Source organism: Hibiscus syriacus, unplaced genomic scaffold (genome assembly GCF_006381635.1).
Source record: "Hibiscus syriacus cultivar Baekdansim isolate YM2019G1 unplaced genomic scaffold, ASM638163v2 tig00001818_pilon, whole genome shotgun sequence".
NCBI lineage: Eukaryota > Viridiplantae > Streptophyta > Magnoliopsida > Malvales > Malvaceae > Hibiscus > Hibiscus syriacus.
Window position 1 is genome coordinate 1,331,340 of NW_024061892.1, and position 19,634 is coordinate 1,350,973.

Consider the following 19,634-nt stretch of genomic DNA (forward strand, 5'->3'; position numbering starts at 1 on the left):
AGATGAGTTGAAGTATTGAACGATGTTTACACTTCAAAGAAACGATGGATGAAGTAATTAGAAAGAAACGTTAAAGAAATTTGTGCAAAGATATGGGCACCAAAATGATCTCTCATATAAGATGTACGAGACAAGCCTACTAACATCTGGTGCTAAACTACTGATGTGAAATGCATTAAAAGGAATCACACTTTAGTAGATGTTATTTCCATAGATGTTCATCACCGTGATGTTACTATAGCACTTGAGGTAGCTTCAAAAAGGGCCAACATAGGTGTAATGAGGGAACTATCTAGGACTTGCAAGGAATCAAACCTTGATAATCGATGTTTGGCCTATGATGATAGGCAGAGCTGCATAATGCCCCTCTAGACTATTTATTAAAACTGGAACCAAGGAAAATTTCCTTCTAACATATTGTGTAGTACTAAAGCATTTCTAATGCACACAAACATCAAAATTTTACTCCCTCCGTTTAAGAATTGGTATAGTAATAATTATTTTTAAATTAATCATTTTTAACGAATTGAAAATAATTACGACAGGTATTCTACAAGGGGATCTTCTCTCATTGTCTCTGCAAGAATGTTAATATCTTTACTACGTGCATATGATGTTAAGATGTCTTCGTTTATTCTACAATGCGCCTCCAAGATGCCTTCTCTCTGACCAAGAGCGTTGAGTTGCCTTTGCTACATTCTAACTAAAAAGATTTTTCCATCATCTCTATATTATATGGCTAAGACAATCAAGATGTCTCTGTTACATATAAGTAACGCTGAGATGCCCCACCCATTTAATGTACTATTTCTCCATAGAGCGTCGAGATGCATCTACTTATTCTCCAAAATATGTATTCAATTGGAATATTGAATAGCTAAATTGACTCAATCCCTAAAATAAAAATTTTAAGTTGCACTTTTAAGGTTTCAAGATTTCCTTTTAATGGTGGTTTCTCAAGATTGAAGATACCTTCATCACGTGAGCTTTATGAGAGCAAATCATTTCAATTGGGTTTTCTATTTACACAATTTAAGGAATAATATAAATTAAGACTAAACTATGAGTAAGTGATAAGGAAATGTACAATGGGAAGTTCTACAGTGCGGCACTTTTAATAAACAACTAAAAATAGGTGTTACCGGTTTTGTTATTATTTAAATAACAAAACCAGTAAAAAAATTACCTAAAACATTATGTTAACATCTCTTTGAGCAAAGAAAATGAGAGAGCAGTATTGAGTAATACTTCCTTTATTGCGTGTGTTCTATGTACAAGCTATTAATGCATTTATACACTTTTAATAACAACTAAAATGCTTCTAACAGTTTAACTAACTTCCTAACCAATCTTGTTAACTAGCTTCTTAACACTCCCTTTCAAGTTGGAGAATGACTCATGTCTTTCATTCCCAACTTGATCTTCAAACGCTCATGATGGTTTGTTCTTAAGCCTTTTGTAAAGATATCAGCCTGCTGTTCTTTAGTTAAGACATGCTTGGTACAAACAACTCCCTTTTGTATCTGTTCATGCACAAAGTGACAGTCGATTTCTATATGCTTCGTTCTCTCACGGTATACTGGATTTATTGCAATGTGGAGTGCAGCCTGATTATCACAGTACAACGTTGTTGGCTCGTGGTGCTCAATTCATAGTTCCTTAGTTAATCCCCTCAACCAAACTAATTCCGCTACTGTAGATGTCATACACCTGTATTCAGCCTCAGTCGATGATCGTGAGATGGTATTCTGCTTCTTAGACTTCCAGTAAACAAGAGAATCTCCCAACTTAACGCAATAACCAATAACATAACGCCTTGACATTAGACAAGCAGCCCAGTTAGAATCGCAAAATGCTACCAAGTTAGGTATACTTTTGCTTGAAAATATAATACCTTCACCTGGACTTTTTCATATATACCTCACAACACGCATAACTTCTTCATAATGAACTTTCTTTGGAGTTTGCATGAACTGACTTAGAAGCTGAACAACATACATTATGTCCGGGCGAGTATGTGTTAAGTAAAGGAGCCTTCCAATCAGCCTTTGATACATTCCATTATCTTCTAAGAGCTCATCAGATCGATGCTTAATGTACATATCATACTCAGATGATGTGAGTTTTTTATTCTATTCAAGAGGAGTAGACACACTACGTGTATTCCCTAGACCAAAATCTGCAATGAGTTCCAAGGCATATTTCCGTTAGCTTAGAACAATTCCTTCTGCATTTCGTACAACTTTAATGCCTAAGAAATACTTGAGCTACCCCAAATCTTTCATCTTAAAATTCCTGTGAAGGATGTTTTTTAACTCTTCTATCATTGCCTGTAATCAAGAGATCATCCACATAGATCAACATTATTACCAACTTTTCACCTTCTCGTTTTGTGAACAACGAGTATTCATAAAGATTTTGCACATAACCACTTGCAGTAAGGGCCTCAATCAATTTTAAGTTCCATTGACGAGACGCCTGTTTCAAGCCATATAGTGACTTGAGCAACCTACATACTCTAAACTCCCCCTGGTTACGAAAACCATCTGGCAACATCATGTAGACTTCTTTATGAAGATCTCCTTGTAGGAAAGCATTGACATCCATTTGATACAGATCCCAACCAAACATAGCAGCCATGGCAATGACAGTATGAACAGTAACTTGTTTTACCACAGGTGAAAAAGTGTCATGGAAGTCAATACCTTCACATTGACTATAACCCTTAGCAACTAATCGGGCTTTGAACATTTCAACTGAACGATCAAGTTGTACTTGATACGGTATACCCATTTGCAACCAATGGGTCATTATTTGGTGGTAGATCAACCACTGCCCAAGTACCATTTGCTTCTAGAGCATGAATTTCATGTTGAATAGCTTCTACCCAACGTTCATCACAAGCTGCCTCATGGTAGGTTTTAGGTTCAACTAGAGATAAGGAAGAAGCAACAAAAGGTAGTGATTGTAAAGATAGGAGAAGATGAGGTATGATTTAAGGATGAAAGTGTACCTGCTTGCAGTGAAGTAGAAGAGGATTGAGGAGGAAACAAAGTTAATAACCAGGAAGGTGGTTTAGTGACTCAAGTAGAACGCCGCAAAGGAGAAGAACTAGATACAATTGTCTTACTCGATAACCGAGAGGATGAAGGACATAAATTGTCAGAGGTTGGACATGTTGAACCAGAATTTTCATTATCATTATTTCTAGTTCCGATATCACTTTTAAGTTAATGCACGGGTAAATGCTTATGCACGGGTAAATGCTCATTACGTGAATCATTTGGTGTCATAACTGGAATATGCAAAAATTCTCGATAAAGGTCACTAGGCAGGGTTGAGATATGAAACAAATGAGAGTTTTTACCTGGAAACTGAAAAGTAAATATAGATTCATGAAATACCACATCCCGATTAACAAAAAAGGACTTTGAACTTAAGCTAAAAAGAACATAACCCTTTTGAACCAAGGAATATCCCATAAAAACTGAAGGAATTGATCTGAAGGAAAATTTGTCATGATTGTTAGGGATAGTAGCATAACAAAGACATCCAAATACTCTAAGGTGTGAAAGATTAGGTACCTTCCCATACAACATTTGAAATGGTGTTTTCATTGAAGAACCTTAGTTGACAACATGTTAATTATGTAGTAGGCAGTTTGAATACACTTACCCCAGAACTTAGTTGGAATAAAGGATTAAAATTTAATAGCACGAGCAACATTAAGTAGATGTTGGTGTTTTCGTTCAGCAACCTCGTTTTGTCGGGCGTATGAACACAAGAACTTTGGTGGACTATCCCTTGAGAAGAAAAGAAAGTGTTGCCTTCATTGCTAAAGAATTCCCAACCATGATCACTTTTCACTGTTTTGACTTTAGCAGAAAAATGATTGCCAACATAAGCAAAAAATTATTTAAGGGTGAAAAATGCATCGCTTTTGAGTCTAAGGAAAAATACCCATGTCATACGCGTATGGTCATCAACAATAATTAAAAAGTATCTATGTCCACTATGAGTTGAGACACGATACGCTCCCCAGAGATCAATATGAATAAGAGAGAATGCGGATGACTCACGAGAATCACTTATAGGAAATGGTAAACGAGTTTGTTTAGCAAGTGGACAAACACCACAACTTTTAACATGATCAATATTAGAAAAACTGCTATGTAATTGAGACATTTTATTCAAGGTACTCAAAGAAGTATGGTCAAGTCGTGCATGCCATAGTACACCATTATCTGATTTTAACAAAGTGGAAGACAGACAAGAATTTTTACAGGAAACAAAATGACAAACCGATGGACTGAGTGATGACTTTAAACATAAAGACCATCATAAGATCTACCAATTGCCTTCATCTCTCCACTGCAAAGGTCCTGTATAAGGCAAAATTATGGAAAAAATGTTAATGAACACTTAAGTTCTTTGGTTAATTGGGATACAGATAACAAATTGTAATGAAAGTCTGGTACATGTAAAACATTGGTTAATATGTGATTAGGAGAAAAGTCATAGGTTCCGTTGTGGGCTATAAGGGCGGTTTTACCATTTGACAGCTGAACAAACGAAGAGGAGTCGCAAGCAACATAAGAACTCAACTTCTCAATGTCAAAGGTCATATGATTCGTGGCACCAGTATTAGAATCCAGTCATGATGCAAGGGAACAGAACGAGTACCTGCCATATGTGTTGCAGCTTGCACAGGCGGATCTTTCCCTAACAACTCAAGAATTTGTTGATATTGTTCATGTGTAAAAGTAGGAACCTTAGCAGAAACAGAATTTTCAGCCAAAGAGGAGGTCGATTCTCCTTCATTGTCCAAGGTAACATTGTTAGCAGTAGATCCCTTACGCTTAGTGAACTTGTGATCAGCTGGATAACCAACCATCTTGTAACACGTTTCCTTCTTGTGTCATTTGATGTGACAATAGTCGTACACTCCATTGAAACGTTTTTTGACCTGAGTGCTAGAATAGAATGCAGTAGGTTCTAAAACACTGGCTAATATTCCTGCATTTTGACGTTGACCTTCCTCTTGAACAAGCATGGAATATGCTTGATTTACATAAGGTAAAGGTTTTAGCAGAAATATTTGACTGCGTACCATAGAGTAGGAATCATTCAATCCCATGAGAAAATGAAAAAGCCACTGTTGATTAACATGTTCTGTATTCTGCCGAGAAACTTCACAGTTGTACAGAGCAAAAGGGCAATAGCATCATATTCATCCCAGAGCAACCGTAAGCGTGTGTAATACACTGAAATGGAGGACGTACCTTGAGAATGAGAAATAATTTCTCGATGTAGAAAATAAACACGTGATCCATCAATCTTGTCAAAACGTTCTTTAAGATCTTCCCAAACACGTAATGCATTTGAAGCAAAAACTATTCCCGCATAAAGTTATTGACTAACTGTATTCAAGATCCATGAAAGCACAATGGCATTGCAACGTTCCCACTGTGCCAAAAGATCTGGAGAAATACCTTCACGAGAACAAGTGCCATCCACGAATCCAATCTTGTTCTTGGCAAGTAGAGCAATGCGCAAAAATATGCTCCATAGATTATAGTTTTCCACACCAGTCGCCGATGAGAAACGAGTAACGTTCCCGGAGTATCTGAATGATGAAGATAAAGAGGATGATTGTAGTCGATCTGAGTTGTCTCCGGCTGGACCATGCTTGTGCAGAAACAAAGAACAAAAAGATAACAACTAAACCAGCTCACCGGTAAGAAATTAACTGAAAACAACCGTCGGTGATGGCCTCTGATACCATTTTAACATCTCTTCGAGCAAAGAAAATGAGAGAGAGCAGTATTGAGTAATACTTCCTTTATTGCGTGTGTTCTATGTACAAGCTATTAATGCATTTATACACTGTGAATAACAACTAAACTGCTTCTAACAGTTTAACTAACTTCCTAACCAATCTTGTTAACTAGCTTCTTAACACATTATTATTTCTATCTAAAACATCAATATTTTTAACATTTCCGTAAAGTGCCCAATAATAATGAAACTGGTATAAAAAATAACAAAACCGTAGAAATAATAATTTTCGGTAATTTTTACCGATTTTATTATTTAAATAATAACAAAACCGATAGCACATTTTTAGCGGTATATTAAGGCTGCCGCACGTAATTATTTCGATGTAAAATCAATGAATCAATTCTCCATCTTTTCTACTTGCATGATTTAACTAGCCCTTAGCCATTTATCTTTTTCCTTGGTTTGACTTGAGCACCTAAGTTCGTCTTTTCAATATAGTCATCATATTATATATTTATCACATTTTAATCCTTAAACAAATTTCAAAGCAAATATACTTTAATCATATTTATTCAATGAAATTGATTTCATTTTAAAAAAAATCAAAATGATTATCAAACTTTTTTTCTAATTATCAATTATTAAAAGAATTCTAGACCAGTTTTTGGTGTCACATCCCAAATTTTTGTTAGTGTTTTTGTGACAATTTCATTTGGTTTGTGGAAATCGTGTTAGTAAGGCCTCAATTGAAATTAATGTGAACCTTGATGACTTAGTTATACATTCATGATCTTGAAATTTGGATACTTGCAAGATAAGGAATCAATTTTGAAGTAATGGAGATCAAAATAAATATGAAATGAATCTTATGAGGCCAGAGTGCAGACTCTAGAAAATATAGGGGCACGCCCTGTAATTTACTCATTATCTTGGGCACCAGTTTTAAATTCTGGGACAATTTTCGGGAAAGGGGGAACGCATTTTTCTTCTCTACATTTTCTCTCCCAGTTTGGTTAGTTTTGATAACATTTTTCGCTAACGTTTTCCTTCACCGTGAGGGTCGTCACCATTTGACCACCTGTTCATGAGTCAAGACTCTCATTTGATTAAGTGCCTTGACCGTGGTAAATGCCAGTGCACATCATCCGTTTGTTCAGATTCACCCTTCCTCTGTTCCAATTTGCTTCGGGTAAGTCAATGTTCCCTTTTATTTTTTTTTTTCCGGAAAGAGATGTGTAGACATTCGTTTTTATCCGGGTCTACAAAAATATCATTAATTATTACTATTATTACTTTTATTATTAATAACTAAATTACATTTTTGTAGCCCTAAACATGAGCCCAATTACAAGCTTAACCCAGGGCCCAACAAAGGCCAACCAACAGCCCAAACAGCTGGAACCAAATGACCCAATATCTCAACACTCTACCTGATCCATGCCTACCCAGATCCGACCCGCCCAGCATTCGACCCGGATCCAGACCCGAATTCGGATCTGACCCGGTCCCCTAGGGTTTCTAAAACCCTAACCTTAGGGATATGATATCTGATGTCGTCGCCTATTCTCCACTATCACCGACGAACTGTTCCCGCCTGTTGCTTCCATCCTACAGTGATTGAGTCAATCAACATGCCATCAATCAAAATAAAAATGGAAAACAAATCAAGTCCAAAATTCCAAGCGATTTATCAGATCCATCAAGCATGCAAATAAAAGAAGATAAAGAGGAGATATCAAGGAACCATTCGGTGAAGGAGGTTTTAAGAGAGAAAAATATAGTGGGATTAGATAGAGAGAGTAACCGGGGAAAAAGAAAGAAACAGAGCAACTAAGAGAGAAAAAACTATCCCAAAGCCTTCGAATGAAAAAAATAAAAAGAAAACATAGAGAATCCAAACCCAAAACAACACAACCAAGAGAGCAAAAAGGGAGAAGGTTCTTACCGGGGTTGGAAGCCATTGGGAATATCAAAGGTCGCAGGTGTCTCGTTACTTCGAAAGGTAAACTTGTAGATCTACGGGCCTAGAGCGAGTTTTAGGCTAAGATGGTTAGGGATTTGGGTTAAGGAGGATGAGAGGAAGATGCTGGGGTGTTTGAGGTCGCTCCGACCATCGTTCGTCGCCTCTCTCTCCAACGAGGGAAGTTGAGAGAGTTCTCTCTCTCTCTTTGGTTTTCAGAATGAAAAAAATGAGAGAATGAGAAGGAAAAGGGCTCATTTTGGGCTTATATGTCCCTAACGAAACGACGTCGTTTCAACAGAGACCTTCTCCGTATTTTCTAGCTAAGGGTAAATAGCACCCTAGGTCCCTCATAGTTGTAATTTATATGTTTTAGTCATAATGAAATCTTACTTTATTCTGTTTTGAGCACTTAAGTTTCTGTATTTATTTTATGGTCATATTATTATATGTTATGTTATTATTGTAAATGTTTGACTTTGGTTGCAATATTTGTAATTATTTCATTTTAGTCACTGATTTTGTGTTTTGTGTATTTTTGTGAATGTTAGAATTTGGCCATGATATTTATGTATCTTTTATTTTAGTCAATGCCTTGCATATGGTTTAATTATTGTTTAGTCCTCCATATTTTTGGTAATTTTATTTTAGTCTTTTAAATGTTTTTTTGCTATTTTAGTCCTTTAAGTTTTTATTTTTTCTATTTTAGTTCCTTAAGTTTCTATTTTTTTCTATTTAGTACCTTAAGTTTCTATTTTTGTTATTTTAGTACCTTAAGTTTCTATTAATCATATTTTGGTCCTTTAAATTTTTTATTATTCTGTTTTAATCCCTTTTGCTTGTTATTTTATTTTTAGTGTTTGTAATATGATTGTTATTTACTGTAAATATTTTATTTGTATATTTCCAATTTTATTGTATTATTATCTATTGGTATATTATTCGAATAATTTCAAGAACACGTATGCGTAGAATGAGCGTGAAAAGCATCACTTGGTCGAAGTGGTGTGATCCATATGACATTTCAACGACATGGGAACTTGAAATAAAATCGAGTTTATTTTACTAATTAATATGTTCTAATTCAAATGATGCAATGTGTGTTTTTATATAGTAATTTATTTGATGCAAATGCCGATATTCAATTTATATTCAACTTGTGTTTTTTAATAAATCGAGGAGAGAATATTCTTTTACAGATAAGAAATAGACGAGATAGCTTTCCTGATGGAGGATCGCTAATCTTGAGATTTCTTTTCAAGTAATGAATGTTCCCTAACAAATAATTCAAAGTAAATTAATTAACTTTAACAAATGGATCATATTTTAATTATCGATGCGAATTCATAAGTTCCACCATTACGATAATGTGTAAGCGGCTAAGTACCAATTTTGGGCGTTGTTAGGGTGCCTATCCTTCCCCACGCGTAACCAACTCTCGGACCTGTTACATCGATCTTTTTGGTAAACACATACCAACTTTTGTCTTAAAAAATAACTTTTCCTTAAATTTGTTCTAAAAGACATTTTTAGGTATTCGACCTACCTAACTTAAAGGTCGATGGCGACTCTTAATCAATTTAATGCAAATTAATCCAAAATCACCAATGTTTTCAAAATAAAAGGTCATAATTGTTTCTTTAAATAATAATTAATTGTTTTAAAAAAATGGTTATGAGAAGAAGTATTAAATATTTTTCGGTTCTGTCCATGTTAGCTTGTATCGCTGCAATGATTCGTTTCCTTTACCAGGTCATTGTTCTACCATTTTTAAATGAATAACCATATTTCATCTATCGTGGGCCTCTGATTCTAAACAAAATCATTAAATCATGGAAGCACCACCTTTATTGTCAGTCTTTAATCTAAGAAATGAATTTTAGTGAATACATTTGCTTGGTGAAACGTGTAATCCACCCCAATTGCCATATTCCTTTAAGTTAACTTTGGTGAATACTTTTGCCCAATGAAACTTGTAACTGGGAGTGAAGAAAATAATTATAATACTATTATTTCTTTTATTCTTTTGGTTAAGGTGCCCTATAGATTTCGTGTATTGAGAATTTGGTTTAAAACCCAATGGATATATTATCATTATTTTATAATAGTAAAGGTAGCAAGAATACGGCAATATGTTGGCCTTTAGCGCAGCTAGGTTGACACAGTATGATATGAGCTTGTATCCGAATTAAACTCGTATATTTATATAAACATATGATCTGACCTGTAATATCGTGGCTTGAAATTTGACTCGTTTGATCAATTTGTTTATTGTATCGCTCTCCAATAGATTCATACCATCTCGTTTGGCCCAGTTCGATTCCACACATTCGATTTGAGATACATGTTTTCATTCCGCAGGACCTAATGCTACTGATCATTGAAAGCGTGGGACTTAGCTAGTTCCATTTAACCAATATAGGTGTGTCCCCTTACTTGTTCGATACATTTAGTATGTTATGCTATTATACTGTGTGTTGCAATTGATGAGCATGTTTGTGAACTGAATTTATATATGTATTTGTGATATTTTGACTTCTGAATAATGTTGCATCACATTTAAAATGTATACTGATGCATTCTTGATTCTGCATGGGCTTAGTCCCTGTCTTGATTTTGCGTAGGATTATATCTCCGTCCTGATTTTGCATATGATTATATCCTGACTTGTGTTATAAAGCATATTATACCTTTGCTTTGACATGTATGAAGTGGTTGAATAATGTCCAAGCATGTTCCTAGTCCATGATTACTTTTATGGAGGTGATTAGTTGACCAAATATGCATGTTCTTGATAAAACTATAGTTTTTCAGAAAAATGATCGATCCCTTAGGAGAAATGATCAATCCCAAAGTTTATGTTTTGCTAAGAATCGATCCCTTTTCAAAAAAGGATCGATCCATTCGTTGTTTTAATCGATGGAAAAAAGTGAAATTGTATGCATTAAAGGTCTGAAATGTTCTTAAATTCTAATTTGACCCCTGAATGATTATGTAAGTTCAATTTAACCTAGAAATTGATTTGTTTAATTACTTAAACTCTTAATTTGGAAATTTGATGAGATTTGAGTGATCACTTCTTAAACACACTTAATTATATAATGGAACCCTCAATTGCATGTTATTGTTTGGTACATAAGTTTTGCATGTTCACGTTTAAGTCCCTAATCTTGTATGATCAATTAAGTGATTGTCTGATTTCTGATTGGTATGAAATTTTGCGTGTTGCTTCCTTATGACAATATTTAACATGTTGTAACCTTAATTGGGTGATTTGACATGTTGATTGATTATACATTGTGAAATAACCAAAATACCCCTAAATGTTTAAATGTAATGTTTGCATTTTTAATTGAGATTCAATTGCATGTTAGTTACATTGAACATTGTGTGTGAAGTATAGTAAGATTTTAATTTGTTTTGCTTTCGCGAAATGTTTGTAAAGTGGATCATGATCCGTCTAACACGATTGGAACCTATTGTACGCTCAAGTTGGCAACCGTTTCCACTTTGTTCATCTTGTGGTAAGAGTAATCCGGGAGAATGTTGACGTACTACTGGAGGTTATTTCTGTTTTGGCGACAAGGGTCATCGATTGTTAGATTGTCCGAGGAGAGCTGAGCGTAGAGATGATGCTCATGTTCCTGCCAAATGAGGTGGTTTAGTTGGTACATGTGGTCCGATGGGTCAGGCTCATGGTAGAGGTTTTGGTCTTGCCATGGTAGCTGAGACTAGTGGACCTGCTATAGTTACGCAGTTTGTGAGCCTTACGATGTGTTTCCACAGACATGATCACGAGTACTTTTCTACTAGAGTCTTTTCCTTTGCTTGCCTTGATAGATTCCGATCCTTGGTAGTTAGGCTAGTCGGTTGAGTGTTCATGTTTTTTTAAGAGTGTGGGTTTGGTTGTAACTGGAGCTTTAGGCGAGGGAGTATTTGTGGATCGTGTGTACTGTATGCGTCATTTGGTTGTTCAAGGTGAGGTTTTTTTGGCTGATTTGATGGAGTTATTATTCCATGGTTTTGATGTCATTCTGGGTATGGATTGGTTATGTGAGCATCATGTGCACTTGGATTTCGAGTTGTCCCTGGCAATTATAAAGACGGCGGGAGATGTTTAGTTAGTGGTTTTGGGTGAGCGACCTTAATTTTTTCTAATGTTGTCGACTTTGGATGCAAGTAAGATGTCAGGTCGTGGTTATGAGGCGTACTTAGATTATGTACTTAATCCGGGTGGTCAACAGTTATGTGTGCATGATATTTGTATGGTTTGGGATTTTGCAGATATGTTTCCAAAAGAGCTTACAAGTTTGCCACTGGATCGTGAGGTTGAGTTTCGTATAGAGACTTATATTGATTCAACCCCATGTCTATTGTGCCCTATCGCATGGCACCTAAGAACTTGAAGGAGTTGAAAGTGTAGTTGCAAGAGTTGTTGGATCGAGGTTTCATCTGTCCGAGTGTTTCTTCATGGGGTGCTCTAGTTTTGTTTGTAAAGAAGACTGATTGTACAATGCGAATTTGTATTGATTATCGTCAGTTGAACATGTTGATGATCAAGAATCGGTATCCTTTATCGAGTATCGATGACTTATTTGACTAGTTTATAGGTGAAAAGGTGTTTTCAAAGATCGACTTGCGTTCTAGGTACTATCAGTTAAAGGTTAGTGAACCGGATGTGATGAAAATAGCTTTTCGGACGTGTTATGGTGATTACGAATTCTTGGTGATGTCGTTTGGTTTAACTAACCCTCCAGCTGCTTTTATGGACTTGATGAACAGTGTGTTTCTTCCATATTTTGATCATTTTTTGGTGGTTTTCATTGACGATATCTTGGTGTACTTAGCTTCTGAGGAGGATCATGATTCGTATCTCCAGGTTGTTTTACAAGTTTTGAGTTAAAAGAAGTTGTATGCTAAGTTTTCTAAGTGCGAGTTTTGGTTGGTGAAGGGCATTTCTTGGTCATGTTGTTTCCACCGAGGATATTCGGGTTGATAGTTAAGTGGAAGCTACCTAGGAGTATTGTTGAGGTTTATAATTTTCTTGGGTTAGTGGGGGTACTATAGACGGTTTGTTAAGGGTTTTTTGTGGGTAGCTGCTCCATTAACTAAATTGTTGCAAAATGATGTTAAATTTGAGTGGACGAGTGAAAGGTAAAATAGTTTTGAATTTTTAAATAAAGCTTTGATAGATGCTCCGATGTTGGTTCAACCGGTGTCAGAAAGGAATTTTATGGTTTACAGTGATACGTCGATTGTGGGTCTGGGGTGCATGTTGATGCAAGATGGAAAGGTAGTTGCTTATGCATCGAGCCAGTTGAATTTGCACTAACGTAATTATCCTATGCATTATTTGGAGTTGGCCGCAATAGTGTTTGCGTTGAAGATTTGGTGACACTACTTGTTTGGTGAGAACTGTATTCTTTACAGTGATCACAAGATTCTGAAAAACCTCCTCACTCAGAAGAAGTTGAATTTGAGGAAGAGGCGTTGGGTTGAGTTATTGAAGGACTACGACTGTGTGATTGAGTATCATCTAGGTAAGCTAATGTGATTGTAGACGCCTTGAGTCGTAAGTCGATGGGTGAGTTACGTGCCTTGTTTGTTTAAGTTTAGCTGAGGATGAGCGTTAGTAGTTGAGTTGCAAGTTAAGTCTACGTGGTCTCAACGTATTCGGGATTTGCAACCAAATGACAAAAAATTGGAAGAAAACTTTCATCTAGTGCAAGATGATGTTAGGGGTGACTTCTCATTGAAATCTGAAGATGTTTTGTGCTTTCGAGGTAGGTTGTGTGTGTCAATGGATGAGGATCTGTAGGTGAGATACTCGTGGAGGCACATAGTGAACCAGATGCGATGCATCCGGGTAATACGAAGATGTTTCGAGACTTGCGTGAGTTGTTTTGATGGCCTGGGTTGAAGAGAGCTATTGTTGAGTTTGTCGGATGATATTTGGTTTATCAGCGTGTTAAAGCCGAGCATTAATTTCCTTCAGGTTGTTGCAACAAATTAGTATTCCTGAGTGGAAATGGGAATAAATTATGATGGATTTTATGATGGGTTTATCGTTGACACCGTTGAAGAAGGATTCGATTTGGGTGATAGTTGATTAGTTTACTAAAAGTGTGAATTTTTTGTTGGTTCATACTACATGTTCGTTATAGAGGTTAGTTGAGTTATTCATAGCTGAGATAATGTGGTTGCATGGAGTTCCTTTGTCGATCATTTCAGATCGTGATCACCGGTTTACGTCGAGGTTTTGGCGAAGTTTGCATAAAGCTTTGGGTTCAAAGTTTAGTTTGAGTATATCTTTTCATCCGGACAGATGGCAATTGAGCGTGTGATACAGGTTTTGGAGGATATGCTTCAGGTGTGCGTAATTGATTTTATTGGTTCTTGGGAGCGTTATTTGTTGTTTGTAGAGTTTTTTTACAATAACAGTTTCCAAGCTAGTATTAAGATGGCTCTGTTTGAGGTGTTATACGGGCGTAAGTGTCTTACTCCTTCGTGTTGGACTGAGTTGAGTGAGAAACGTGTTTTTGGTCTGGAATTGATTCAAGAGACTGATGATAAAGTTAATTTGATTAAGTATCGGTTGGAGGATGCTTTTGATTGACAAAAGTCGTATGCCAATTTGAAACGTTGAGAGATTGAGTACATTATGGGTGACTTGGGGTTTCTTAAGGTTTCGCCTTGGAATAAGGTGTTACGTTTTGGGTGTAAGGGTAAGCTTAGTCCAAGTTTTATAGGGCTATTTGAGGTGTTAGAGCGTGTTGGGCCAGTTGCGTATCGTTTGAGATGAGCTCAAGCATATTCATGATGTGTTTCATGTGTCGATATTGCGTAAATATAGGTCAGATCATTCTCATTTTGTTTCACTTAATAAGGTTGAGGTGCGCAAGGATCTTTCTTACGAGGAAGAACCTGTTAAGATTTTGTCCAGGGATGTGAAAGTTTTTCGGAACAAGGTCGTTCCGTTGGTAAAGGTGTTGTATCATAACCATAATACTTAGGAGGCAACTTAGGAGACGGAAGAGTCAATGAGAGCTCAATTTCTGCAGTTGTTTAGATAAGGTAATTTCGGGGATGAAATTACTTTTAGGGGGAGAGAGTTGTAACATCATAGAGTTGGGTCTGGTGGTTAGGGTTAGTTTCGGGTCGTTTTCCGGGTTTCTGATAAAAAGAAAGAAAATTTTCTAAAATTCATATTTAAGTTTTAAAAATATTTTGGAAAAGTTTCAAGTGATTTTATATGATTAATTTTAATTATAGAAGTTTAATTAAATAATTTGGTGACTGAATTATAAGAATTGGAAATTATAATTCGATGATCATTTTGTAAATTTTTACAATGTCCAAATTTTATGAAGCAATTACACCAAGACATATGTTTAGAGTTTTCCTTTTAAATTAAAATGTTTTAATTTTCCCTTTTTACTATTTTTCCATCTAGATTCATTTTAATCTAAATTACATTTGCTTGTTTTCATTCACGTGCTTTTCATTTCCTCAATATTTTATATTTTAGTAACTTCTCTTAACTTCCTCTATTTTCACTTGTTTTCTCCCAAGCAAGCTGATCAATTCTTTTTCTTTTTCTTCTTGATTCTAGATTTACTCATCTCAATCTTGATTTATTTCTCAAGTTTCTCATCTTTTATATTCTTGTTTTTAAAGCTTGATCATAATGGAATTCCATTGGTGATCTCAATTTCAATATATTTCACAAGGTAAGGATCTTTTCCTTGGTTTTATTTCAAGCTTCAGGGCAAGTGTTAATGATTCTATTGAATTGTTGATTTAATTGAAAGGATTTCTAGGATTTCAATTCATTTTCGGAGCTAATTAATGTGTTGATTTCTTTAATTGGTTTTGAGGTTTTCTTAATCAAATTAAGTTGTTTTTGGAGTGATTATAATCATATTAAATCAATTTTTTGATTTCAAATGATTTGGATATTGATTTCTTGAAAACAATGTCGATTTTTGGTATTTTTGGGAATTCGAGAATTAGGTTTGTAGATGTTAATTTTGCGATTCTAGTTGAGTTAGATGTTGGTTATAGTGTTGTTTATCAGCTTTTAGTACGGAGATTCGTGTTTTAGTTTAAAGCTTCTGGAGTGATGTTTCGGTAAGGTTTTAGGTGTTTTCGATGTTTAAGCTCTATTTTACAAATAGAGGTTCTGCTTTGTTCTAGATTAAATTTTGATGTGTTAATTTGTTTTGCAAGGTTCTTATAGTGTTTTTAGTTGATGAAACTTGGTGCTTTGAGTTTGGTGAACGTTGAGGTAGTGTTTGGAAGCGTTTTCTTTTTTCAGAGAGCAAGGTGAGTGGCTCTTATTCGTAGGAAATGAACATGATTCAAAGTTGAGGTTTGTGTAGTGTTGCATTTTTAATTCTGATATATTGTGTTATTTTGTTAATTGTGATGATGAAATATGAATTATGTTGATTTACATATGATGCCACTTGTGTTGGAAATGAGAATGTGATGTGTTCTAAATGATGCATAGGATTTTGGAAACGGTTTGTGAAAAATCTATATATATTTTGAATGTGAATTGGATGAACTGAACTTTCTCACTGTCCAAATATGTGGGTTGATCATGACAACCATCCGCAAGTTTGTTTCAAAATGTATTTGAATAAATATGTGAAAACTATGCATCATTGACAACCGCTTTTGGTGAATTGGATTAACTGACTATTTTTCTTAATAGGTCCTTTGGATATGAAATTCGTCCTAGGAAAGACTAATTTGTGTGTTTTGTATTTGTGTGTGATTCAGAATTATGCGGGGTGCGTTGAGTTTTGCTCTGAGAAGATACGGGTAAGGTTGGGCGTCTGTTTAGTCCATAATTTGTGGTTTTGGACCTATGTGAATCCGTAAGCAAAATGGGAGTTTTATGGAGTCCGTTTATCCAATGAGTGAGTTGTGTTTTGAACAAAAGTTATTGATCTTAAAATAGAAAATGTGTGTGATTGTGTGATTTGCCGAGGAAGGTAATAGTGCATATGTGATTGTGATTGCCTTTGAACTATATGGTCCTTGATGTTTGTTTAATTAGGAAATCAAGTGATTTGGAAAACATTAGTTGATCATTCAAGCATTAGATGTTGAAATATATGTGTAGAGTAAAGAACAAGTTACGTATTAACATATAGGATTGACCTTTAGCTTGGTTATGTGCATTGCTTTGAATGTTAGTCGTTCACTGGGCTTTATAAGCTCACACTCGTTAATATTGTTTAGAGGATTAAAGTCGAGTTTGGAGGTGAGGGGCTTGGCATCGGTGTGATCAAGCAAGGCTAAGGAATAAAGCTATACTTATGTGGTTTTCGGAAATTTTGTGTGGCAATTTGGGAATATTTGGGATTTAGACCTATTATTCACTTTGTTGGACTTATAATGCTAGATTTTGGTTTGTAATAAGTGGATTTACGATTGGGATTTGATGTTGGTTTGATTCATTGAATTTGGATTTATAAGTAGGAACTTGTTGCTTGAAGTATGAGATTACTCAAATATGTTTTAGACCCTAAAAAAGTGTTTGGAGTGTTTCATTAAGTGTAACTTGGTAAACTAAACGTGTTAGACTCTTAGGTTGCATGAAACAACCTTAAATGCCAAAAATGAGTAGGTGACTTGTGGTTGAAATGAACTTTTATGCAATTGTTGACTTTTGGTGTCAAATCCTTGATTAATATGTTTACTTGTGTCATAAAGCATGTTATACAATTATTTTGACATGTATGAAGTGGTTGAATAGTATCCAACATGTTCCTAGTCCATGATTACTTTTATGGGGTGATTAGTTGACCAAATATGCATGTTCTTAATAAAACTGTAGTTTTTCAAAAAAATGATCAATCACTTGAGAAAGGATCGATCCCAAAGTTTATGATTTGCAAAGAATCAAATCCCTTTTCAAAAGGATCGATCTCTAGTTAAAAAGGGTCGATCCCTTTCAAGAAAGTATCAATCCCTTTATTGTTTTGCTCGATGGAAAAAGGTGTAATTGCATTCATTAAAAGTCTGAAATGTTCTTAAATTCTAATTTGACCCCTGAATGATTATGGGAGTTCAATTTAACCTAGAAATTGATTTGTTTAATTACTTAAACTCTTAATTTGGAAATTTGATGAGATTTAAGTGATCACTTATTTAACACACTTAATTACATAATGAAACCCTCAATTGCATGTTATTGTTTGGTATATAAGTTTTTCATGTTTACGTTTAGGTCCCTAATCTTGTATGATTAATTGAGTGTTTGTCTGATGTCCGACTAGTATGAAATTTTACGTGATGGTTCCTTATAACAATATTTAACATGTGGTAACCTTAATTGGGTAATTTGACTTGTTGATTTATTATACATTGTGAAATGATCGAAATACCCTTAAATGTTTAAATGTAATGATTACATTTTTAATTGAGATTCAATTGCATGTTAGTTACATTGAATATTGTGTGTGAAATATAATAATAGATTTTAATTTGTTTGCTTCGTAAAATGTGCGTAAAGTGGATCATGATCCGTCCAACACGATTGGAACCTAATGTACGCTCAAGTATCCGGCTCAGACTCTTGGATCGTGTATGGGGTGTTACATTTGTCCGTCGTCTTCAAAATTACCTGGATAACTCAAAATCCAAGTGTATGTGATGATCGCGTAACCAATCTGTACCCAGAATGACGTCAAAACCATGGAACGATAACTCCATCAAATCGACCGGAAAAACCTCGCCTTGAACAACCAAATGACACATATGGTTAACACAATCCACAAATGCTCTCTCGCCTAAAGCTCCAGTTACAACCAAACCCACACTCTTAACACAAACAGGAACACTCAACCGATTAGCCAAACTTCCAAGGATATAAGAGTGTGAAGAACTAGAATCTATCAAGGCAAGCAAAAGAAAAGACTCCAGTAGAAAAGTACCTATGATAACGTCCGTCGGAACACGATCCTGAGGCTCACGAATCACGTACACTCTAGCAGGTCCACCAGTCTTAGCTGGCACGACCACAGCCTCTACCATGAGCCTGACCCATCAAACCACTCGTACCAACTTGACCACCTCCTTGGCAGGAACATGTTTACCATCTTTAGGCTCAGCTCTCCTCGGAAATCTCGCAACCGATGACCCTTGTCACCATAATGAAACAACCTCCAGTAGTATGTCAACACTCGCCCGGATGAATCTTACCACAAGATGAACAAAGTGGAAACTGCTACTAACCTCCAAACGATCCAACAGCTCTACCAGACTGACCTTGACGAGAATCACACCGATCTGATCCTAGCCCCTTCCCAAAAACTCCCTGACTGGTCCACCCAAAGTACTCTCAACATCCATCGCCTGATCTACCACAACGTCGAACACTTCTTAAGACCCGGTAACCAAGTAGGAACGAATCTCTCTCCTCATACTATCCTTAAAACTCTTGCACCTCGCAAGCTCAATAGGTACAATCTCTCGAGCATACTCACTCGGACGACCAAACTCGGCCTTGTACTCATATACCAACAAATGACCCTGAACCAAGTCAAGAAATTCTTTCTTCTTCGCGTCTGTATATTGTGTACCCAGAAACTTGCGCCTAAACACCTTTAAGAAGTACATCTACGTCAGTCTATCCTCAATAGCACTCCTTCGAGTCGTGACCCACCAACGATGAGTGTCACCCTGAAGTAAGGACATAACACAACCAGCGTCTCAGCGTCGGTACAACCCATCTTATCTTAAACCCAAATAACACTCTCCAACCACTCCTCTGCCACTGTTAGCTCGGTACGACGAACATCGCTAAACTCTGTGGCTTCTAAAGCCCTCGGGCGCTCTAGAGGAAACCCTCTAGTAGTTGGAATCGACACAGAAGCAG

The 19,634-nt window shown here is 35.9% G+C and overlaps 1 protein-coding gene across 1 annotated transcript; it reads right to left on the reverse strand.

Annotated features, from left to right (window-relative positions):
* Positions 1 to 18,376: 18,376 nt before the first annotated feature.
* On the reverse strand, positions 18,377 to 18,790 carry LOC120134610. The gene has a single exon (XM_039151054.1). The coding sequence runs from the start codon at positions 18,788 to 18,790 to the stop codon at positions 18,377 to 18,379; it is 414 nt and encodes a 137-aa protein (XP_039006985.1).
* Between the last annotated feature and the right edge of the window lie 844 nt (positions 18,791 to 19,634).